General features: G+C 40.6%; 3 protein-coding genes across 8 annotated transcripts in view; all 3 read right to left on the reverse strand.

Annotated features, from left to right (window-relative positions):
* Positions 1-4,037, reverse strand: part of LOC109519131 (low-density lipoprotein receptor-related protein 8-like) — a 17,467-nt gene extending 13,430 nt beyond the window's left edge. The window contains exons 1-2 of one of the 4 annotated variants that reach the window (XM_019875491.1): positions 3,705-4,037; positions 1,267-1,392 (exon numbers count right to left, since the gene is read on the reverse strand). In XM_019875491.1, the coding sequence (XP_019731050.1) occupies positions 1,267-1,392; positions 3,705-3,765 (187 nt within the window). In that variant the 5' untranslated portion in view covers positions 3,766-4,037. Of the gene's footprint in view, positions 1-1,266; positions 1,402-2,641; positions 2,779-3,704 lie in introns of those variants that run through there. The other 3 variants (XM_019875489.1, XM_019875488.1, XM_019875490.1) reach the window with 3 other exon arrangements.
* Positions 4,038-4,782: 745 nt separating this feature from the next.
* Positions 4,783-6,817, reverse strand: ndufa7 (NADH:ubiquinone oxidoreductase subunit A7). Its single transcript, XM_019875331.1, has 4 exons — positions 6,695-6,817; positions 6,430-6,479; positions 5,973-6,110; positions 4,783-4,997 (listed from the first exon to the last, which is right to left on the reverse strand). The coding sequence occupies exons 1-4, from the start codon at positions 6,743-6,745 to the stop codon at positions 4,910-4,912; spliced, it is 327 nt and encodes a 108-aa protein (XP_019730890.1). The 5' UTR covers positions 6,746-6,817; the 3' UTR covers positions 4,783-4,909.
* A 2,744-nt stretch (positions 6,818-9,561) lies between these two features.
* mast3b (microtubule associated serine/threonine kinase 3b) overlaps positions 9,562-23,940 on the reverse strand; it is a 41,490-nt gene continuing 27,111 nt past the window's right edge. For all 3 annotated transcript variants that reach the window (XM_019875327.1, XM_019875328.1, XM_019875330.1), the window contains 19 exons: positions 23,137-23,238; positions 22,664-22,796; positions 20,530-20,591; positions 20,111-20,202; positions 19,566-19,774; positions 18,999-19,137; positions 18,079-18,211; positions 17,838-18,003; positions 16,717-16,818; positions 16,480-16,602; positions 16,253-16,365; positions 15,943-16,109; positions 15,281-15,402; positions 14,995-15,195; positions 14,672-14,898; positions 14,443-14,565; positions 12,789-12,925; positions 11,594-11,778; positions 9,562-11,262 (listed from right to left, as the gene is read on the reverse strand). In XM_019875327.1, the coding sequence (XP_019730886.1) occupies positions 10,208-11,262; positions 11,594-11,778; positions 12,789-12,925; positions 14,443-14,565; positions 14,672-14,898; positions 14,995-15,195; positions 15,281-15,402; positions 15,943-16,109; positions 16,253-16,365; positions 16,480-16,602; positions 16,717-16,818; positions 17,838-18,003; positions 18,079-18,211; positions 18,999-19,137; positions 19,566-19,774; positions 20,111-20,202; positions 20,530-20,591; positions 22,664-22,796; positions 23,137-23,238 (3,591 nt within the window). In that variant the 3' untranslated portion in view covers positions 9,562-10,207. The remainder of the gene's footprint in view (positions 11,263-11,593; positions 11,779-12,788; positions 12,926-14,442; positions 14,566-14,671; positions 14,899-14,994; positions 15,196-15,280; positions 15,403-15,942; positions 16,110-16,252; positions 16,366-16,479; positions 16,603-16,716; positions 16,819-17,837; positions 18,004-18,078; positions 18,212-18,998; positions 19,138-19,565; positions 19,775-20,110; positions 20,203-20,529; positions 20,592-22,663; positions 22,797-23,136; positions 23,239-23,940) is intronic.

The raw sequence follows: 23,940 nt of genomic DNA on the forward strand, positions 1-23,940 counted from the left end.
GTGGAGGTTGCTTAATCTCCCCGTACTTGCGTGGGTTTATTCCGAGTACCAGTATTCTAAAAGTTTTGGAGCTTTCATTACAGTTAGTAGAGCTGCACGATATAGGAAAAAACATGCCAGATGTGATGTGAGTGTTGAATCTTGCAAAATCGATGGTATTGTTAATATTTTTAACATGTATGAAAAGAAATGATATACAGTATATATATATACACACACTGTATATATACAGTCTTCCTGCGATTGGCTGGCAACCGGTTCAGGGTGTCCCCCGCCTGCTGCCCGAAGACAGCTGGGATGGGCTCCAGCGCCCCCCGCGACCCCCGCGACCCTAGTGAGGATCAAGCGGTTCGGAAGATGAATGAATGAATGAATATATACAGTCTTATCTTCACCTAGTGGATGGCGATGTACATTTAAGGATGCATCTGATCAGTCAAAGTCATAAAAGCATACAATTCCCTTTGAATACCGTTACAAGTGTTTGTGATATATTCAGTTAGTTTTAGTTTTTAGAACAACTCAACTCAACTGTATTTATGGAGCACTTTCAAACAGCCATCGCTGCATACAAAGTGCTGTACATGGAGCAATTCAACATATACAACAAACAGGAAAGCAAATCGGTAATAAAGATGGTAGAAAGCACCGAACAGCAAGCTTGTTAGTTTTTATTTTCGAAAATGCTTCCTTTTATTTTTATTATTTTCTGTTTTTTTTTGTTGTTTTTTTTTAATGGAGTGTTTGTCGAGGATGTACTCAGCCTTCTCCCAAAATCAGATGGAATAGGCTCCAGCTCACGCCTGCCCCTAATGACGCTAAGCGCTATCGAAAATTGGATTTGTTGACATCTTGTGTGATGTCAAGTATGATGATGGCTTTGTTTCACGCACCATTAGTCCACCGTGCTGCCCAATAAAGATACATATATTATGCTGTATGAATTCCAAAATATGAATTTGAAAGCAAGATGTAAGGTGTGTACCGGGGGCCGCAGCCGAGATTTGAACCTCTGTCTTCCGAACTGTGAGGTAGAATTGGCGCCAAAAGAATCAATAATATGGGTTCAACAAGTGCCTTTGGAATTCATTTAAGAGGATTATTAAACTTTTGCACACACGGAAACAGTGTACCGTTATGGGGGAGGGATTGAGGGTGGTGCACAAGTAAATATTAGTTTTGCTGGATGAATTTGCATCTGAGCACTCAAAACTCTCAACATCAGTTTGTGTGTTTCTGGTGTCACCCAGGCAGTATCACCCTCACCGCAATGCTGTTCATCTGATCCGTCGTCACAGTCGCTGTGTCGGTCACAACGCTTCTCGCTTGGAATGCACGAGCCATCTTTGCAACTGAACTCCAGTTGGTCATGGCAAGCAGGGAGAATGTGACCTACAGCATCTCAAACAAACACAATTTGTATTACTTGTGCATGATCTCACCAGGTAAACCCTCAGTCCATTTGTCTACATTATGGATGTTGATTATCTTCGGGAGCGCAACAATGAATACTTTAGGTGGTGGGACAAAACGATTCAAACAACAGAGACAATGAGGTTTATAAATTAGGATTTTCAATCATATTAGCTCATCTGGCATCTGGGGCATCGAGAAAGACTCATCCGAGCACTTTGACTCTTTTAATCTAGGTAAAGTAAAATTTAAATAAATTAGTTGTGTTTGCCTGATCATTCACGTATTTTTAAAGAATTGTACCCCTTACAAATTCTGCCAAGATACTTAACCATATGAGCACAATTTTATTAAGCTACATGCAAGTCACACTATTGGGTCGAGTATTGAGTTCACATCTGTGTTGTTATTTTTTTTTCCTCATGCATTTTTTGCCATTTACAATGTTTTTGATTTAAAAAAAATAATCTTTATTGGACAAGTCAGAGTACAAATCACAGAAAACAAAACGAACAACTTATTAATACATGTACAGTATAAAGAGAGATAAACAAAAAGAGCCAGGGGATTTTAAACGAAAATTCTAAATAAAGAGCATAAAGCCGGAGTCTTAACTGCTTTCTTATTTTTGGAATCTGTGATAGAATTTACATACTGTTTGGTTTCTGTTTCAAAGATAAAGAAAATAGGTTTTGAATAACTAAATTTAGATTTGTGGAAATTGAATTTTGCTTGTATAATTATAACATTTATAATAAAGACGTGTTTAGTTTTTTATCATGGTTATTGAAGAAGCCAAACAGTATATTTTTCCAGTAAAGAGGAAAGTCAGACGCAACATAATCAATAAAAATGTGGGACATATCTTTCCAAAATTTGTTGGTATACGGACATTTCCAGTGGTTTCGATAAATGTATCGTAGCAATGTGATACATTGTGACGTCAGTAATGACGTTTACGTCAAGTTTGCACATGTCATCATTCTGCATTAAATGCAAAATAAACCTTAATGTGTGTGAATGTGTTGGTAGAGAACAGAAACAGAGAAAACACATGAAGAAAACCATGAAATCCAAAGCATATTTGCGGCAGTTAAAGTGACATATTCATTCAAACTGAGGTGATTATGTCCCGAGTTTCAGTTCTTCATGAGCAAACAAACACAAAAAAACGCACATTGCACGAACAAGGAAGTGCGCAGTGTGCCTAAATAGTCAACGAACTTACCTAAAATGCGATGCTGGCTGATGCAAGATATCAAGAGAAATAAACCTCCAAGGTGTCCCATGCTCGATTATGTCCTACAGTCTTGGTAGTCGGCGCCGAAAGATGACGTAAGAAGCACGTCTCGGGACCTCTTTATGGGAAAATTGTTTGATAAACAAGTCTGAAAACATCCATGCAGCCGGAACGTAAACATTTCTGTTGCTATCTTTAACTTAATACAAAACGTGATTATATCGCTGGTAGAAAGCGGATGGATCGATAGAGAACCCGTCCTTCAAGCATCATCTTTTTGTGTTGATACATGAAGTATAATCCATGCACTGCAGTCACATAACTCGTTCCGTTGCTCCTACTCTAAAATATATCTGACTCCTCTGCTACTTTGTACAACGTTATACGATTGTGCTAAACGAAAATTCTAAATAAAGAGCATAAAGCCGGAGTCTTAACTGCTTTCTTATTTTTGGAATCTGTGATAGAATTTACATACTGTTTGGTTTCTGTTTCAAAGATAAAGAAAATAGGTTTTGAATAACTAAATTTAGATTTGTGGAAATTGAATTTTGCTTGTATAATTATAACATTTATAATAAAGACGTGTTTAGTTTTTTATCATGGTTATTGAAGAAGCCAAACAGTATATTTTTCCAGTAAAGAGGAAAGTCAGACGCAACATAATCAATAAAAATGTGGGACATATCTTTCCAAAATTTGTTGGTATACGGACATTTCCAGTGGTTTCGATAAATGTATCGTAGCAATGTGATACATTGTGACGTCAGTAATGACGTTTACGTCAAGTTTGCACATGTCATCATTCTGCATTAAATGCAAAATAAACCTTAATGTGTGTGAATGTGTTGGTAGAGAACAGAAACAGAGAAAACACATGAAGAAAACCATGAAATCCAAAGCATATTTGCGGCAGTTAAAGTGACATATTCATTCAAACTGAGGTGATTATGTCCCGAGTTTCAGTTCTTCATGAGCAAACAAACACAAAAAAACGCACATTGCACGAACAAGGAAGTGCGCAGTGTGCCTAAATAGTCAACGAACTTACCTAAAATGCGATGCTGGCTGATGCAAGATATCAAGAGAAATAAACCTCCAAGGTGTCCCATGCTCGATTATGTCCTACAGTCTTGGTAGTCGGCGCCGAAAGATGACGTAAGAAGCACGTCTCGGGACCTCTTTATGGGAAAATTGTTTGATAAACAAGTCTGAAAACATCCATGCAGCCGGAACGTAAACATTTCTGTTGCTATCTTTAACTTAATACAAAACGTGATTATATCGCTGGTAGAAAGCGGATGGATCGATAGAGAACCCGTCCTTCAAGCATCATCTTTTTGTGTTGATACATGAAGTATAATCCATGCACTGCAGTCACATAACTCGTTCCGTTGCTCCTACTCTAAAATATATCTGACTCCTCTGCTACTTTGTACAACGTTATACGATTGTGCATTAATGAGATATGCTTTGCATAATTTCGTCTTCGGTAGTAATATTATTTACTTTCCTATTCTCTTTATTCACTGTAAAACGTGTAAACGTGGAGTTGGCCCCAATTTCATTGTATCTGCAGGATGCAACGACAAATGTCAATTTCCGTTTTATTATTGTTTCTATATCATTGCATATTCTGTTTATATTTACAGTTAAATCATTAACTTGCAATAATTTTCTTCTAGAGCATAGGACGCTATATGCTCTCAAAAAGTACGGCATTAAGAAATTGACCTTGAATTCGTATGTTCAATCTCTATTTGGCTTTTCATCTCTCTGAACACAGGTGGGTTTTTCTTTTTTCAGGATGTGTGTGTTCTTCACCTTGCATATACTTCTCTATGAGTGTCATGAATGTATTTTGTTCAGGTCATTACAATACAATATGTGATAGATGACATTTGCATTATCCTATGTCTTCAAATATACACAGTAGACATTTAAGTGGATGAAGACGTATCGGGGCAAACCAGCTCTACCTGCTGGGGACATTGGAAAAGTATAGGTACAGTTTAAATTTCATTCACCCAAACAGTGTGACTGTGTTGTGCATACAGAAATTTGCAGTGGAAATAGTGGATGACACCTACAAATGCAACAAAACAATGAATGACCAACGGGGACAAAAATAGACACTGAATCAGTTTTATTTATGACATTTATAATATACAACCACAAGAGTGATTAGATCTCTGTAGGAACGGGTTATGGGGGTTGATAAGTCACTAATGCTTGAAAGGTTTTATTTATTCAAGCTCAGAGGTACGGCTGATCTGTGGAGAGCTCTAGTTGCTTGTACACTGCACCAGGAGTCACTGGAGTCTTTGCTGATGCAACAGCTTGGCTGGAAGATAATAAGCGGAGACATACAATGACTTGACCTGGGAATAATCTAACCCATCCACAGGCAATGACTTGAGTTTTACAGGTTATATAATATGCCATGTTAATGGCGGAAAAGGTTTTAAAAAGATTTTTCTCTAAGACTATCTCATTTTTTTTATATCACAAAAACCTGGTGGACGAACAGGTGTGTTTTATAGCCACTGTACATATAATTTGAACATGCATTCTATTTCATTTTAACATCTTTGTGTCCTAATTTCAACAATATATGCCAAGATAAAATAGCCATCCAACCAGAAATAGGACATACTGAAATGTAGGAAAGTGCTACAGACATCTCTTGAGTATATCTAAATTGTAATGAAATTCACATCAATTATATTCAAACAAAACGAAAAAAAAGTCATCACAGTGTCAGCAGTTGCTTTGAAGAGACATGACACCAACTTATTATTTCTAAGTCATTATAGATAAGGGACCCACCCCTTATGTTTTTGTTGTATGAGAGTAATGTGAAAAAGCTTGCTTGCATGAAATCAACTACTTCCGCTTTTCAAAACACCTTTAAAGGGGTGAGCAGCTTTATTTCAGGGCTGTATAGGTTTATTATAACAGTGGTTCAATCTTTTAAAAGTTGTATGACCGAAGGTTGTTGAGAACAAAAAAACTGTAACATGGCAATTAGTTGTTGGAAAAATTCTAGACTGCTTCCTGGCTACTGTCAAGTAGCCCTTGAGCAGGACGCTGACCCCACCCTGTAGCTCAAGAAGCACATCCCTGTTTGCGTGCCCCTTCCACTCTTCGCGGCAACTGAATTTCCTTTTGAGGAATTACGAGTAAAATCATTTTAAATGAAAGCATTGTTTGCGAAAATAAATGAATGAATAATGGTTTTATTGTGGTAACTGTTTGACCCTGAGAGTAATTATTTCAATTTATATTTATTCCTTTAGAGGAAAAAAAAGTCGTTTACCTGCCAGCAGTGAGCGCCTTCTGTGAGGACATGACAACAGTGGGGGGCACGGATTCTCTGCGTCCATCTCTGGTGAAATAATAGTTGTCTGCAAACTTATGACTCGGCCCAACGGCCAAATTGGGTGGAGGCTGCGTTCTACAAGAGGAAAAAAAAAGTCAAGATAATACAGACAATAATGCCCTGAACTACCACTAACGCAGTAGTAAAGTCATTTCCGGTTAATATTTGCATGAAAAGCCCTTCTTGGCCGTAACACATGTAAACTCGTAAGCACAGCCGCAACCGCATTTGTTGTGCCCCATGACGACGTACAGTAATTTTATACCGCAGTGCACGTTGGTTCATTACGTACCATTCATAAACTTGAAATGTCAAATGAGACTGAAGACAATGGTATTTGTTTGCGGACAATCGCAACATCGCCTAGTAATTTCAACATATTTACAAAACAAACCTCTTCGCTATCTCTTCATACCGCAGCTGGAGTTTACCTTGAAGGTCACGCTGTAAATATACAAAACAGCACCACATTAACACCGTCAACAGAGCTTGTTTTTGTTGTCACGTCATAATTTTGCTCACAAGCCAACTGGCAAAGACACCTTCATTTGCAGACAAATTAACCATGTCCAGTAACATACATCGATGCAATTCAAAGATGTGCTGTTGTGGGCACTCCTACCTTGTATTCATCGTAAGACTGTGTTTCAATCACTTACCCCTGATAGAAAATTTCGAAGCCTTTGAATTATTTTTGTGGCAGTCGCCATGTTTGCTGTTATGAAGGACACGCAGCTTCTTCTGTTCAGTAACTATATTTCTCAGCTCACTACTGACACCCTGCGGCCTGGGTAGTACACTGCTGCACTTCGCACCTTCTAATCTCTAGTGATTATTTTCCCACTGTCGATTTCTGGTAGGAAAAGGATCCGGTCTGACAATCATAGCTGTTATCGCAAATCATTGTGTGGTCAACAATTTCGGTTGAACCACGGACACCTGACTGTGGCGTGAAACAGAACAACGATAGGGGACGTAACACAAACAGAAGCAACGACTTGAGTAAATTTCGGTTGAGTCACGGACGCTTGAATGTGGCGTGAAACAGAACAACGATCGTCGACGTGACGCAAACAGGTGCAACGAGCTGTGTAAAGTCTTGGAATGACGTCTCCGTTTCAGATTTGAAAAAAAAAAACAACAGCAAAATGAGCGTGTGGACCCCGATAAAGTTTCCAAATGTAAAAATAAACAATGGGTCCAACGCACGATTTGGTCGAAGAGCAATACAAATTTTATTTTTCCACAAGAATACACAGTACTGGGCGACACCGCCGATATACCATGCAATCAAGTATTACAGATGTGTGCTTGTTTCATGCAGCATGCATTGAACAGAAGCGTCCACTGGAGAAAACGTGCACATTTACAACAGTGTGCCGCTTTTCTTGAGAAAATGATCATGTGCTCCTGACCGCTTGCTTTCATGACATCACTTAGGTTGGGGGTAACTGGTGCCATTACTGTTGTCAGACCCTTCAGATGTTTAAAAGCCTGTGAGATTTTCATCTTAATTCATAATCCACAAACTCAATAATTAATCAGAATACCGTGTTTAGAATAGGGTTTTTGACTTGACTTCCCCTTTACCACAAGACACACTTGAAGAACAAAGATTTTGGGAGAACACATTTTTCATGCGGGACTGGAAAATTAACATCTAGACTTTTTTTTTCTCATATCAAAAAGACTTTGCGAATCATCGTGAACACTGTTGCAGAATGAGCATAGAGCATGTCCAAAGAGGCCTGCTTGGGTAAATTTAGTTTAGCACAACTTAACCTCAACCATCACCATTCACGAGAGCGTCCCAAAACTTTTTCAAAATACATGTGTACTGTGCAGTTTATTACTTTTCCCGTCTATCGGAAGTCTTGATCACCGAATTGTATTATTTTTAAAGTTGTCAATATTCATGCACTGCCCATAAATACCATAACTTGAAAACACACAAAAAAACCAATTGCGACAAGAAATCCACCAATGTTGTTACAAACACATGACATTAATCCTGTTCTATAAGTGCCTGTAAACAGATCACAAGTCATTTCGCTTGCTGATTTTTGCATTTAGCTTAATGTATTCGAAAAGAATGGCAGAAACAACTGAAAAACATCTACATTTGTAACATTCATTTAAGGGATGAAAAAGGGTCGTTTCATCTTGAAGCCAAGAATAAAGATCTGTACAGTACCATAGAATTTTGTTGTAAACAATTCCGTCGCACACTCACACAAATCAGAAAATGCTTGTGGTGAGGACAAAGAAGTTGTGAATCTTTGCAGAAGTAGAAAGTAAACCAATCTATTCGGACTGAAGTACACCACTGTACTTGAGGGGTGGGGAAGAGATTGGGAGTGGGGGGGTTACTATTCGGAACAGATCATGAAAACACTGCGCTCAATTACAGGCCACATCCCTCACGGCAGACTTTGTGAACTTGTGCAACTTGTCATCATTGTCCTTGTGCATCTCATGTCCTTTAACATGTTCACAACCTTATGAAAATAGACATTTATACACAAAATACAAGTACAAAAACACGTGTTTCAACAAGCCCTGGTTTCAGATTCAACATTTCTGTTTACCTCGCACATTCAGCCCAAGATACAAAATGAATGTCTGAATACATGAGTGCACTCCCCAATCATGCTGTAAACTTGAACACACTGTTAATGATAGGTAGGAAAGCAAGGTGTCTCACATTTGCTGATGTGAATAAAGATACAAAAAAAAACAACTCATTTAGCATTAGTTGCTGAACAGAAGGGGAAATACAAGATCATGTTGTACGCTTACAAAAGCCCCTCTTAACTCACGGTTGCAAAGAAGACATGGACTTCGATTTGGCTGTTGAAGACGCTTTGCATTGAACACAGTCAAACAACAGGAACAACCTGTTTGCCTGTTTGGATAGCAAACGGCGCAAGTGATCCAATTCAAAAGATATGACTTTGAGCACAGGATTTCGTCAGATGAGTTTTTTACACACACACACACACACACACACACACACACACACACACACACACACACACACACACACACACGGCAGAGAACATGGTCAGTATTCATTATTTTTTTAACTACAACACAAAGATGCAATATTCAGATGACTAATGTTACATTCATTACCAACAACTGAAACATTGTAAGCAGTTTTCCAGTTCTTTTAAATTAGATTTTGCAGTCCAATGAGGGCAAGTTATGTTGTTGTGTTGTGCTTAAGGAGTCCAAAGCAGGCAGCAAAAGGGACGGGTATGTGATGCAGGGATGATTTCAATGCAACCTGTTTGCCTGTTTGGATAGCAAACGGCGCAAGTGATCCAATTCAAAAGATATGACTTTGAGCACAGGATTTCGTCAGATGAGTTTTTTACACACACACACACACACACACACACACACACACACACACACACACACACACACACACACACGGCAGAGAACATGGTCAGTATTCATTATTTTTTTAACTACAACACAAAGATGCAATATTCAGATGACTAATGTTACATTCATTACCAACAACTGAAACATTGTAAGCAGTTTTCCAGTTCTTTTAAATTAGATTTTGCAGTCCAATGAGGGCAAGTTATGTTGTTGTGTTGTGCTTAAGGAGTCCAAAGCAGGCAGCAAAAGGGACGGGTATGTGATGCAGGGATGATTTCAATGCCTTATGTATGCACAGGAAAAACATATCCACCATGTTACTCACAGTGTGGACACAAGGCCAAAGGTCCTGGGTGTTTCGACTGGTGTTACTAGTGGAAGCTGAAGGTCAAAATAATGTGAAGGGGGGGGGGGGGGTAACATGAACAACATAGCATTCTAAAAACAACTTCTAGCACATTTTGGTCCAATAACAATTCCCAGCGTTATCACCTTACTTGGTACCACAGCAATTTATTTAAAAATATAGACATTTATAAAAAATAAAACTGAATGACATCCAGTCACAGAGGCAAAAACCACATCTCACAGATACAAAAAGTTGAGCCTTGGCTGTTGAACCATTAAGACCTTCCCTCCCTTGCACTTAACGCACCGTGCTTTACAATTGTAATAAATACGACTGGCAGGTCCACCAAGCAAATATGTACAGTACAAAATTCAAGTAAAATCCGCCACTTTCTCATCTCCCTCAGTGCAGAGGGCGAGCTGTCACTTTTTCACATGTGCTTTGGTGGCGTCTCTTGTCCACACTCGGACTTTGCAGCTGATTGTCCGACTTGAGTGGAACTGGACGTCTCCTCTTCCTGGCTGCAGCTCTTATCGCGAAGGAGGTCCACCAGCTGCTGTGGCTGAGACGAAGTGACGGTGAGCTCTTGCTGGGCCTCCTCCCCGTCTGAACATGGCTCCCACTCATCCTGTTCCTCGCTTTCTGTCGAGCCCTGCACGGCGATTTGGGGCACGAGGGTGAACCTCCTTATCGTTGGCACCTGCAGCTCCACCTCCTGGCTGTTTTGCGATCCAGTCATAGCCAGCCAAGTGGTCCTGTGTTGCAGCGGTTTCTGGGCTTGCTTTTGTTGAACCCCGGAGGTGGCCGTAGCGCTCGTTTTCTCCTCGGGTTCGTCAAAGCTCACCTCCTGGACCGCCTCCTGCTTTTTGAAGGAGTCGCGGCGCTCCGAGAGGTTGAGCTTTCGCATGACGACCAGTTGCTCTGATCGCTCGGGCCCTGAGTCCCACAACCTCTGGCCGCCCAGGTAGCTGTAGAGTCTGGAGTGGTCGACCCCCTGGTGAGAGCCAGAAAAGCTCCCATCTGCTTCTGAGTCAACAAGCAGCTCCCCTTCACTGTAAAAGGGCACCTCCAGGGTGTGCCTGCGGGGGGTGTATGACTTCTTATCGGCGTGATACATTCCAGATAGTTTCTCAGCTGACTGGACCCTCTTGAGGAGGGGAGATCGAGGTGGTTCTGCACTGCGGGGCCGCACGATGTGCCTAACGATGGTGGGCGGTGACAGGGTTTTGCCATGGAAGGGGTGAAGTGTTTTGCCGAAGCCTGGCAACGGTGAGGGAGAGCGCTGTGGAGAAAGCGGCTGGGCGGAAGAGGAGGAGCAGGCGAGGGGTGAAGGCGGGATGTTGCTGGTTGACTTCCGGCGGCCCACCTTGGTGTAACGCTGTGTGCTGAGCTTGGAGCCCAAACCGTGGAGAGAACTGGGTCGGATGTGTGCGGCAGGGGAACTAGGAGAACTGGAACATGGAGAAGTGCTCTGAGGAGAGTTATCTGGAAAGTGAGACAGAAAACGCACCGGAAATCCTGGCGTTAAAAACCTTCCCAATATTGTTCCAAGCCACAAACCAGTTTGAACTGCTTGAAAACGGCAACCTTTCTTACTCTTACACCTGATTTATAAAACAGAACAAAAATTACAACAACCACTAAATCTGACCTTAATATTCATTCATCCATTTTCTCCACCAATTGCCCTTATTTATTCCTTGCAGATATCCTCAAACACTATTTAGCAACGTACTAAAGCAATTACATGACAACGTGTGGCATCCTTTGTTTTTGGCAGCATTTTTAAGCTTTTGAATATGCACAGCAAACTTACCAAAGGCCTGATGGTCAGGCGCAGGGCTTCGGCAGGGCGTGGAGGGGCCTGGAGAGAGGCTGTGAGTCGGCGAACCTGGAAGACTCTCACTAGAGGAAACGGAGTGGTGGAGACCTGACGAGAAGCTGCGACTGCTGTGCATCACGGTGCTCTGCTTGGATAACTTCTTCAGGATGCTGCGTCTCCTGTATGACCACCAGGAGTCCAGCACAGTAAGAAGAGTTCAACACGCAAAGCCGTTTAATGTCTTCAAGTTAGCGTTTTAAATTTCCTGTTTTATATTTGAATGTATTTCAGTAGACGTCTCCGTTATGCAAGAAAAGCATCACCTCTTTTACCCATAATTCCATCACCTCCCGCATCGTTCCTATATTCGATACAAGATGATAAAAAAAGCCTCTACGGCACAGGTGTCAAACTCAAGGCCTGGGGGGCAAATCTGGCCCGCCACATCATTTTGTGGCCCGCGAAAGCATATCCAACATGTCAACTTCTACAATGATTGCTAAAATCTGTACCAAAATTTCAAATTTTCGTATGTAATAAATCAGTGACATAGTGTCAGCATTTTCTTGTTACCAAACCCCCCATTACAGTTACTTAATAATTGAATAAAACGTGATTCTTGACTTTTTTATACAGTTTCAGTCATCATGGCCCTCCAAGGGAGACGGTAATTATGTGGCCCAGGACAAAAATGAGTTTGACATCCCTGCTCTACAGGATAATATATATATATAATATATATATATATATATATATATATATATATAAAAATAAATTAAGGGTACAAGTTTAGACTTTTAGCGATACTTTGGTAACCCTTCCCAGATTTATGTTATGTCAACAATCCTTAATCGTTGGGCTCGACGCTGTGACCATTATGCTCACAAATGCTCCCATTTTTGCCAATATGTGTTGTTTAAAAAAAAAAGAAAGAATTTTTATCCATTTGCACGAGGGCAAATTAGACTAAGCGCACAAAGTGGAAGGAAGCCCGTGTTTGCCACGTCATGTTAAATCGTTCCTGTATGAATTAAACAATTAAGTATTCAATGAAACAATTAAGTATTCAAGTGTGGGTGTGTATTTTGCCACATTAACGGCCATCTGACGTAACTAGTAGAACAAAGGTACCAAAAATGGTGAAGGGTACAGATGTGCATACCATACTGAACTCAAACAGGTATCTCACCTATCATAGTTATCTCTCCTCTTGCTCCGCTTGCTGCGACGGGCCATCTTTCCTTTGTGTTTGGTTTTTCGGGCTGGACCAACTTTGATGGACGTGTTTTCAAGCGCTATGGTCTGGAGCGCCACCTTGCTGCCACTCTGTAAATGTCATCGCATGACAGATTTAAAGTGTGAGCCTAAATAGATCATAGAAATAGAAAGGCATCAAATGCGTTTGCTCTACTTTGCAATGACCTGAACTGTACAAAAGTGTTTGAATTCAACACCAGTCCAGTACAGTAATAAAATTAGAGTTGAATGACATAACGATATACAGGGGGGTGGAAAAGTAGGTCGAGAGTAGTACACAAAGTGTATGCATAGTGTATAATAGGGTGGTGTGTGATTCATTGGTCTGTGTGTATCAACCTCTGCACCGAACCCCCATCGGCCCCCCCTCCCCAGTGGATGGTTGAGACAATATAGAAACGTCTATCATGTGATAGAATGGTACATTAGTCCCTCCTTATATTGTGGTTCATCTTTCACGGATCCCTATACTGCAGAATTTTTGCCAAGTGCAACTTTGCATGCTGTTTATGCTTTATGCTTTCCAGACTACAACCCACATTGCGTCCTAATTGACTTCCTGTATTGTTTACAGTGGAATTCAGCATGCTGTTTTGTTTTGTTTTTTTACAGCGTACAAACGCGCAATTTATTCTGCGTCCTGATTGGCAAAGGTACTAGCCAGCAGACGACGTTTAATCCTTGTTTTCTTCCCTAGATTTTCTGAACGGTTCAATTTGACTCACAATATAACAGAAGGGTTAAAACAGGTTTCAACCTTTGTTTCATTATAAAATAATAACAATTAACAACAACAAAAATAATAATAACAATATGGTGATGTCTACAGCCTTAAAACATATGGTATAATAATTGTAAAAAAGTGTCCTACTTTGTGGATTTCACCAATCACGGATTATTTTTGGAACGTAACCACCGCGCTAAACGAGGAATCAATGTATATCATATGTATTGTGCATTTTTCAAAAAAATGTAGTTCATGGGCAATGTGTGCATACATTAAACAATATTGAAAGACATGAAGAGATGCTTTCAACAGATGTGACAGGAAGATCATTTTCATCAGTAGTCCATCTATCATTAGATTTCCCTCGTCGTTCCCTACAGCATTCCCTCGCTGAATTCTTTACAGCTCAGCACACAGAGCCAACATGCCACACATCTACTTGTAAACGGTATCTGTCCACATGACTATTCTTCATTGTATCTTCATCTCTAACCTAGGGCACTTGTTTTCCATGGTGTCCTTAATGTGCAGACTGAAATGTGTCAGTTAGGCCTTAAGAACAATCTGAAAATCTTGTGTCAGAACTGACCTCCGAAACAGTTCATTGATTAGCACTTCAAAAGAATAACTGGTATGCATACTTGAGTGTCACTTGAAGCACTGTGTTGTGTTGTATTTATTAGAATTTTTGAAATGGCATTTTTTTGGTCACTGAAGATTTGTGTTTTAAATCTTGTAAATCATGTACCGTGAGGCCTATGTAAAATAGACATTTTAAAAAGTTGCAGGAAATCGGCATTCATTTAATGAAATTTTGAGGAAAAATACCAAATCAGACATCATTTAAGGTGTATTCTACCTTCAACAGTAGTTCAATCATCTCGGTGTGAACCAGGCCTTGGACGGACTCTCCATTCACGTGAGTGACAAGATCTCCAGTACGTAACCCTGCCTGGTAGGCGGGACTGCCCTCATCCACACTCTGTTACAAACGCATGGCGAATGGGTGACAAAATGGATGATAAGTTTGAATCTTCAGCTCTCCTAAGGGGTCGCTGATAAGTTGTGAGTCTTGAGAGCGCACCCACCGACACCATGTGATGGACCGTGTAGACATCGCTGTCACCCATGTAGACACGGATGGCCTGCATTGTGAAGCCATACTTCTTGCCCGAAGTGTGAATGATGATTGGCGGCTTTATGCTACCGGGACTGAGCGACAGGTCCCGGCTGGGGGAGGAGTCACGAGAGGAGGGGTTTGAGGACAGTGACCTTGGGGAGATGGGACTGGGCTGGAGGCCGCTGGGGGAGTCATCTGTCATAAAAATATGATCACAGACTTGCAAAAATCTTTCTTGTTAAATCAGTGTCCTTTTTCCACCTACTGGACCAAGATGCTATTTCCTTTTACCTGTGGTTATGATGAGCGACAGAGCTGAAACAGAGGCAGACTTGGGAACTTTGCCTCCACAAGGAAGCCTCTGTCTGTCCGGTGTCTCAAGTTGGTTACCAAACCGCCGTGGGCCAGCTGGCTCTTTGGGGGATGAGTGTTTGGCCCCTGTGCTGTTGCTGCGGATCCGGATCCTTCGAAGTTTGGAAACAACGACTTCAGCTGCAAACAAGAGAATAAGTTATGCGGAGAGACGATTAACTACGACCAAACTCGACTCGTCCTCGAGATGTTAGTTTGTAATTACCCTCATCATCTGTTGAGACAGCAAAGCGGGGTGTCATCTCCAGGCTGTGGGTGCTGCTCATCACCAGGGGACTGGTGCTCCTTTCAGACTGGGAGGACCTGGGTGATGCCCTGGGGCAGAGGCTACAAAAGGCAAAATACCAGACAGGTTATCGCAAAGAAAGATTGCTGAACCCAACCGTGTAGTGTTTTGGCTTGGTTTTGCTAAAATGTCACGGGTAAGGATCAATTTGCCCAATAGTTCAAAATTTGGACGACTAGGTGTGATTGGCTCAGTCTAAAATTCCACAAGATCATCTTGTTTCCTGTATGTCAAAGCACGGGAATACATTTAAAAAACTTCCATGCAAACACTGCAAAATTATTGATCAACAAAGGTGACAGGCGGAAAGTGAACAGAGTGAACTTGAATCTTCAGCAACAACAAAGATTTGGACCCTGTTTTTTTTTTTTTTTTAAGGTAGACTGACCATTACAAGGCTGCAAACGCTGACATTTTTTTAACATAGTTTAACTTATTCTTTTTAATAACCGTGCCCTTCAGCGCGACACATGAAATGTATCTTTTTGTTCAGACCAATTCAAATGAAACAACTTCAAAATAATCAGAAAATATTTTTCTTCAAAGCATACAATATTAGACATCTAAGATTATGTGTGTACCTAGCCATGCGTCCTGGGAGTCTGGGCTCCAGAGCGCCATCTGCTGGACCCGTGGAGGGACTAAGCCCTCCAACATCAACGCGGTCCTCTTTGTCCTCGCTGTGACTGCGATCAGATGAGAAGCTCAAATTGGATGGCGTAGCCAAATGTTCTGTGCTGCTGTACACCTGGAAAAAAACAGTCAAGACACACACATCGATATCTATCAAGTTTGATCGTCGGTGAAGGACAAAACAGTAAACCAAAATAATATTTTGAATTCATGTGGACTTTTTCCATCTCTCCAATGCGCCTGCTTCGGCTTCATTACCTTGCTGAAACGATGCGACCATGAGGAAAACTGCCTGATTTCCAGTGAAGATTCTTCGTCATTGGTTTCCTCATCCTCATCAGACGCCATGTGATGATAGCGCTCGGATCGTGCTGAAAACAGATGCAAAACAACATGCTGATAATCACACGTCTCGCACTCAACTGACATGATTTTTTTTTTTTGCATTCCAAAAAATGTTTCATATAATCTCAAATGCGGTGTACTGTCAAAGTAGCTTGTATCATCTTCTGAATCAAGCTGAGGGATGAATTCTGCTTTTTGTCGTAATAGTCCATTCCAGTCCAAACCCACGAAGAAGGCGTGCTGTTTGACCTCTGAGGCCCCACCTACAACCACGGGGTGATATCAACATTTCTGTGGTTTTGAGCAAAAAAAAAACAAAAAAAAAAACATGCTGGCGCAGTGTTTTACATAACGATGAGCATTAAACTAAGTAGTACCAGTTCCCAGTCTTTCTAGGGGGCTTTGCCTCAAGAGATGGGTAATCATGTCCTGTGCGTCCATTGGTAAAGCGTCGTCTCCTTCAGGCCAAATGATGTCATCTGCAAATTACAGGACCAAGAATAATACATTTCAAGCATTTATTTTGTTAGTCTCGTGATCTCAAAAGCAAAATATTTTAAAATGTTGATTTACTTTTCTTTATAAATAATTCATTTTGCCACAGAAAGCATAATAAACCGTGTTCCCCCAACCTTTAGTGAGCCAAGCCATATATTTCAATTTGCCCAAACTTAACAGCACACTAATAAACAAAAATCTCAATTTATTCACAGATTGATTTAAAACCTGGGCCCTGTTTAGTTAAACACAAAGCTATTATTCTGTCCTAAGGGCAACAGAAGACAGTTTTAAGTGGATCATTCACTTATCGAGTGGAAGAGCATACAATTGTTCCTCCTACACATATTGCGTCAAAAAAGTTTCCAGGACTGGGGTCATATTACATCCACGTCAAATCCAAACTCTGACTTTTGTCCTTTATTGGGGACCAGAAAATCAACCAGCACCTCGACAAAGACATCCTTTGACATTTGATTCATTCAGTGAGTGACAAGAGTTTTCAGGAAAACTTGTGTCTGCTTGAGCGTGACACCACATTTGCTTGCAATGCCCTTAGCAGCCGACAGCTCCAGGCTGAGAAGAACTTCCGACGTGCTGGAGCAACCTCCCAACTTACCCAGTTGAGCTCTTTCCGGAAGAATGCTTACAGAGGTCCACAACATTTTGGCAAAGAAGGCTGAGAAAGTATGTTAAGACTACTGGAGGACCACTTCAAAGGGAAAAACATGTCGTTTGTAGTTTTGATTTGTAATACTATATATCATATGAGACACCGGTCCTGGAACTTTCCTGAGACACCTTGTAAATTGCGTATCATAGATTGACGAAGATGTATTATTTGAAGTAGACAGAAACATATATTGCGACCAATTAAGTGAAACTGGAGAATTTTCATTGGTATACCCAATGATCTTGGCACATTAGTGGTTGAGAATCACCGTTGTAGAAACCGCTGCATGTGGCGGAAGAAAGGCGAAGGTAAATATGATCTTCTCACCACTGACAACTTGGCCAAAAAGTTCCTCGGGAGTATCGCCAAAGAATGGAACACAACCGACCAGGAACTCATAAAGGATGATTCCCATTGCCCACCAGTCTACTGGTTTCCCGTATCCTTGCCTGAGAATCACCTCTGGGGCAATGTACTCTGGAGTACCACACACCTGCACAAGCAAATCAACAACAAAGGTTTAGAACATTTCATTTTTTTAAAGGTGTCTCAAATCTGACAGTCTCACCTGTTTATCAACAAATTCCCTCGTATCTTTCTCCATGTGACCCTCGTAGAGGTTGGTGGTCATGTTCATCAGGCCAATTTTTGACAGGCCAAAGTCTGTTAACTTAATGTGGCCCATGGATGTGATCAGCAAACTGTTCGGGGGGAGAATACAAACACCGCGTTGAATCAAGTGTTCCAAAGAAGGGTGTTAAAGGGGTCAATGATCATTTGTTGATATAGTGGCAGTTGTATTAGTGACATACAGTGTTGTGAATCCTATTGCACACACTGTTATGGGCTTCTCAACTTCTAAATAACGCTGCAGTCAATGGTTTCAAACGAATTTCTGGAATACATAATGCTCACTCCAGACGCCACAACCATATTAATGTTCCATCAAACATGAATAATTTGATAAGGATCCAATAGTTGTTGAATATTATATAGGTAATCGGGTTCTAGCTAAAGCAGCAGTAGCAGCAAAAGGCGTAGTCAAAAAAAAAAAAAAAGTTAAAAAAACCCAGCAGCCCCCCCGCCCCCAAAATAAATTATCATTGGACACCAACAGAAATCATAAGACCATCGCTACTCGGCTCAGGCGCCTCATCTGTCTAAGTCTTAGACAGACGAGGCGCCTGAGCTGGTCCAACAATATTATTGACCACTAAAGTAGGTGATCTGGTTGCCATGGGGATGACACCGTTCAACCCCATTACAGGCCAGCGTAGCATCACAATTATTTCGATTTGTTGTTTTGTGGCAAAATTACATAATTTTGTTTTAAATGGTGGATGTTGGAATGTCTTTGTTCATACAAAAAGGGTACATTCAATGTGTTATGAGTAAAACCATTTTTGATGTCAAGGTTGGAAAACAGCTCAGAGATTTTATGGGAAAATATTGTGCACAGTGCGCTCCAAATGTGTTTTTGGTTCTCACTTGTCAGGTTTGAGGTCTCGGTGCACTATCCCATAATTGTGAAGGTACTCCAGGGCCAGGACAGTTTCGGCAAAGTACATCCTTGTCATTTCTACAGGTAGTGGACCCATGTTCTTCAGCAAGTTGGCGCAATCGCCACCTTAAACAAAATTGAAAATACAGATCAAAACTAAATTATATGGATCTTTTTCAAAAAAATTAACAAAAATTCCAAAATTCCATTCAAAAAGTTAACACTTTCATCAATAGATTCGTGGCCCACAAGTTATGTACATCTTTATTTATATGGCGCTTTTTAAAGTTAAGCTAGTTCAAGTATTAATTTGCTTATAGTTACATCATTTGTGCTTCCATCTCATGAAACAAATTTTAAAAATGGGAATACTCTGAACAAATCGCCATGTAACTGTACTTCTCTCGGAAAAAAAGAAATTAAGACCACATTAAATCAAACAAAATATGGTATTTTCAAAACAATACGTCAATCTTCAATACTTGACGTGAACTGTTGGAAGATGACACTAAACATTGCGAACAGAAGGCCTATTTTGTCTCCTTTCCTCTTACCCTCCACGTACTCCATGACCATGCAGAGGTGGCGTCTTGTCTCGAAAGAACAAAACATGGACACAACGAAGGGATTCTCTGCAAAAGTCAAGATGTCTCTCTCCACAAACGCTTGCTGAATCTGGTTCCTCAAGACGAGATTTTGACGATTGATCTTTTTCATGGCAAACCGTTGACGAGTCTCCTTGTGGCGGACCAGATAAACAGCCCTATAAAACACCACATGTTCCACATTAGGCTTTTCCCCCCCACAATGATTAGAGCACGTCTTTGCTTTCACATCGCGTAAGTACATTTGTGAATTACTTCAGTATTATTCATACTTCTTGTGACATTTGTGTTTGGAGATTTCTATGTCAAATGGCTGCCTTGGCTCAGTAAAAACTGGGAAACACTCAGACATTTATATAATGAACGCATGGATGCATTCTAAGGCCAGTTGACAATGGCAATGCCAAGTCTTTCAGTTCTAAACGGAAAAGAGAGATGGTACAGATCTTTAAGGGAATAAACAGGAACAGGAAACAACAGAAATTTTCGCTTACCCATAAGCCCCATTACTGATGAGTTTAATGGTCTCAAAATCGCTCTCAAGAGGTTTCCGTCGTGTTGGGGTCACAGCCAGCGGGGTTTTATTCTACAGTGAAAGCAAAAAAATGAGCAAGTGAAGCACGTTGAAGCACACCAACGAAAGACCTCTGACTACACTTCCCAGCATCTAACAAACCGTAATGCAAATTTGACCAACGAAGGAAACATGTCACTGTAACATGTTGGCATTTAGGCTACATAATTTAAACTCATGTTATGGTTTTACCAGCAAACGGATTTGCTTATGGCACATTTGTCAGATTATAAATTTACACACAATTGTATTCCATAATTTTCAATCCAAAGCCATAATTAGTGACAGAGAGATGTTTATGCATGATACATTATAGAAAGAATTGGAATGAAATGTCACCTCCCCATCTGGCTCAATCGACACTGAGGGACTGCAATCACACTGTTGAAGCTGCACCATGTCTATAAAAAAAAAGAAAGAAATTGAAAAATTAAGTCCCTGCCGTGCACGTGCCATATTTAGGATGTCCTTCAGGCCAATGTTGTACCAATGATTTAATTAATGACATCCATGATGTTCTTATTGCCATAGCAACACTGGGCACATTTTCAATGAACTATTCACGTGTTAAAAGTTGCCACTGGAGACGATAACTACAAACCCAATCGCAATGAAGTTGGGAAATTGCGTTCAACATAAAAACTGAATACATGATTTGAAAATCAAAGTCCAACCTATATTTAATTGAATACACAACAAAGACAAGATATTGAAGGTTAAAACTGATTAACATTGTTTTTTAGCAAAACTTGCTGCAACACATTCCAAAAAGGTGGGAAAGGTTCATGTTTATCACCGTGTTACATCACCTTTTCTTTTATCAACATTCAAATGTTTGGGAACTGAAGAGACGAATTGTTGACGCTTTGGAGAAGGTATTCGTTCCCTTGCTTAATGTATAGTTCCAGCTGTTCAGCAATCCACGGTCTCCGTGATGTATTTTATACTTCATAAAGCACCACACATATTCAATGGGAAACAGGTCTGGAAGGAAGGCACGCCAGTCTAGTTCGCGCACACTTTTGCTCCAAAGCCACACTGTTGTAACATGTGCAGAATGTTGTTTGGCATTGTCTTGCTGAACGAAGCAGGGGCGTACATAAGAACGATGTTGCTTGGATGGCAGCGTGTTTCTCCAAAACCTGAATGCACCTTTCAGCATCAATGGTGCCTTCACAGATGTGAAAGTTACCGGCGCCAGTGGCACTCACACAGCCCCATTTTCCATTCCAGATGCATGCTTTTGAACTTTGCATCCATAACAGTCTGGACAGTTCTTTTTCTCTTTGGCCCGGAGGACAAGACGGCCACGCTTTCCAAAAACAATTTGAAATGTGGACTCATCAGACCACAGAACACTTTTCCACTTTGCATCAGTCCATCTTAGATGAGCGCATATCCAAAGAAGCCGACAGCAATTCTGGGTGTTGTTGATGAATGGCTTTTAGTTTGATTAGTAGACATTTAGGTCGCACTTAGGGATTTACTGCCAAACTATATTTACTGAAATTGGTTTTCTGAAATGTTCCTGAGCCCATGTGGTGCTATCCTTTAAACATTGATGTCAGTTTTTGATGCAGTGCCACCTGAGGGGTTGATGGTCACAGGCATTCAAGGTTGGTTTTCGGCCTTGCTGCTTTCATGCAGTGATTTCTCCAGATTCTCGAAACATTTTGATGAAACAGTCAGACCTCGGTTTTCGAACGTCTCTGTTATCGACCTCATCGGATTTCGACCAGAAAATTCTTGAGTTTTACGCCTCGGATTACGACCAAACACCGGTTTTCGACCAAACTGAGCAAACCCGGATACGCCATTCGACTCCTCTCGGCTTCCTTACACGAGGAAATGACGCTTCCTCATGTGTAACATTCATTGTAAGCAGACGTGTTTGTTGTGATTTACGCAAATCTTTTTTTTTTTTTTTTGGGGTTATTTCTGCATAGTGAATTAAGCCCCTAGTCATGGGCTAATAAAATAGTTTTGGATTTCGAACAAATCGCTTTTCAAACAGCCTTCTGGAACAGATTATGGTCAAAAACTGAGGTATGACTGTATTATGAACCGTACACGATAAAATCCCTCGATTTTCTGCCAGTGCGCATTGTCTTAAAATGTTCGACTATTTTCTCACGCAGATGTTCACAAAAAGGTGAACAGTGCGCAATCTTTGCTTGTGAATGACTGAGCAATTCAGGGAAGCTGCTTTTATACCCAATCATGGCACCCACGTGTTCCCAGTTAGTCTGTTCACCTGTGGGATGTTCAAAACAGGTGTTTGATGAAAAATATTGTCTTTTTAGTGTATTCAATTAAATATAGGTGGATGATGATTTGCAAATCATTGTATCCCAACTTCATTGGAAGTGGCTTTGTAGAAAGTTTAGATCCAAGGCGTAAATCTAAGAAACCAGGGACACATTGCTCTGCTCATGAATGAGGTTTAACTATTTGCGAAGGAGAAATTCTTTACCCTCTAAAGGGTTTCGTGCTAAACCCAACTGGCTGATGATGTATCGAGGGATGTCCGATTTGATCCCCTGGCCGACTTTGGCGTGACCTTCTGCTGCCTCAAGCAAATGGTAGAACTCTTCCGGATCAAACTCCTGCACAAAGAATAAAGATTTCATTAAGTCATAGCAAGAATGTGTGTAATGTTTGTGCTTTATGCATATGGCAATATGTTTTTTTAAATGCAGTAACAGTGTTTCTGAAAAACGTGTCAACAATATCATGGACAAATAGTTGTCTTTTTTGGTCACTTTTTGGACAAGTTAGCACATTTCACCAATTGAATGATGAGCTTCCATTTCTGGTCAAATAAATAAGCATTTTCCAAGAGAGAATTAATTTTGGTACTTGTTTTTGTTTGAGTTCACTTCACCCCGTTTCAGTCAAAGTCGCATTATTTTAATTGATGAAAAAACATTCTCAGAGTCTGCTTACCAGACACTCGAGGAGGCGAGCCGGCCGAGAGATGATGATCAGGATTTTCCTCACCAGCTGGATGATGACAGTCACCTCCTCACTTTCCGAGCGCTCGTAGGCCTGGAAAATAGCAGGGACAGAAAAATGTCAAGTTTATTTATATCGCGCTTTGCGCTGAATGACTAAACAAGCTGAAAAGCACTGAATCTAAAGACTATAATAATTTCAAGAAAAAACCTTAAAAGTAACCAAGTCATGGATTATCTAAAACATTACTATGATTTGACTTAAAACAACAATTCATGCCAATTGATCATGACAGTCGTAATGCAATACATCATCATCATCATCCATCTTCTAGAGTGCTTATCCTGACTACAGTGAGGTGACTTTTTAAGATTAAGATATCCTTTATTTGTCCCACAATGGGAAAATTTACAGTCCACAGCAGCAAGATAATGGGTAGAAAGAAGAAAGAAGAAAAGAAAACAAACACCGTTCAATTAAGTGCAATATAAATACAGATATGACTTATCCATCTGTCCAGCCATTTTCTATACTGTTTAGGGAGCTAAAGCCTATTCTATCTGACTTTAAAAGTGAAAGACAGGCTACATCCCAGACTGGTGGCCTGTCAATCATAGGGCACATGTCATTAACAAATTCATGCTCACTGAGTGGAATCTGAACCAATGCTGCCAGGAAGCCCGGCAAATGAACCACTACACTATTATACAACACACACACGCACACACACGCACGCACGCACGCACACACACACACACACACACACACACACACACACATATATATATATATATA

This window comes from Hippocampus comes, unplaced genomic scaffold, assembly GCF_001891065.2.
Source record: "Hippocampus comes isolate QL1 unplaced genomic scaffold, H_comes_QL1_v1.1 scaffold132, whole genome shotgun sequence".
NCBI lineage: Eukaryota > Metazoa > Chordata > Actinopteri > Syngnathiformes > Syngnathidae > Hippocampus > Hippocampus comes.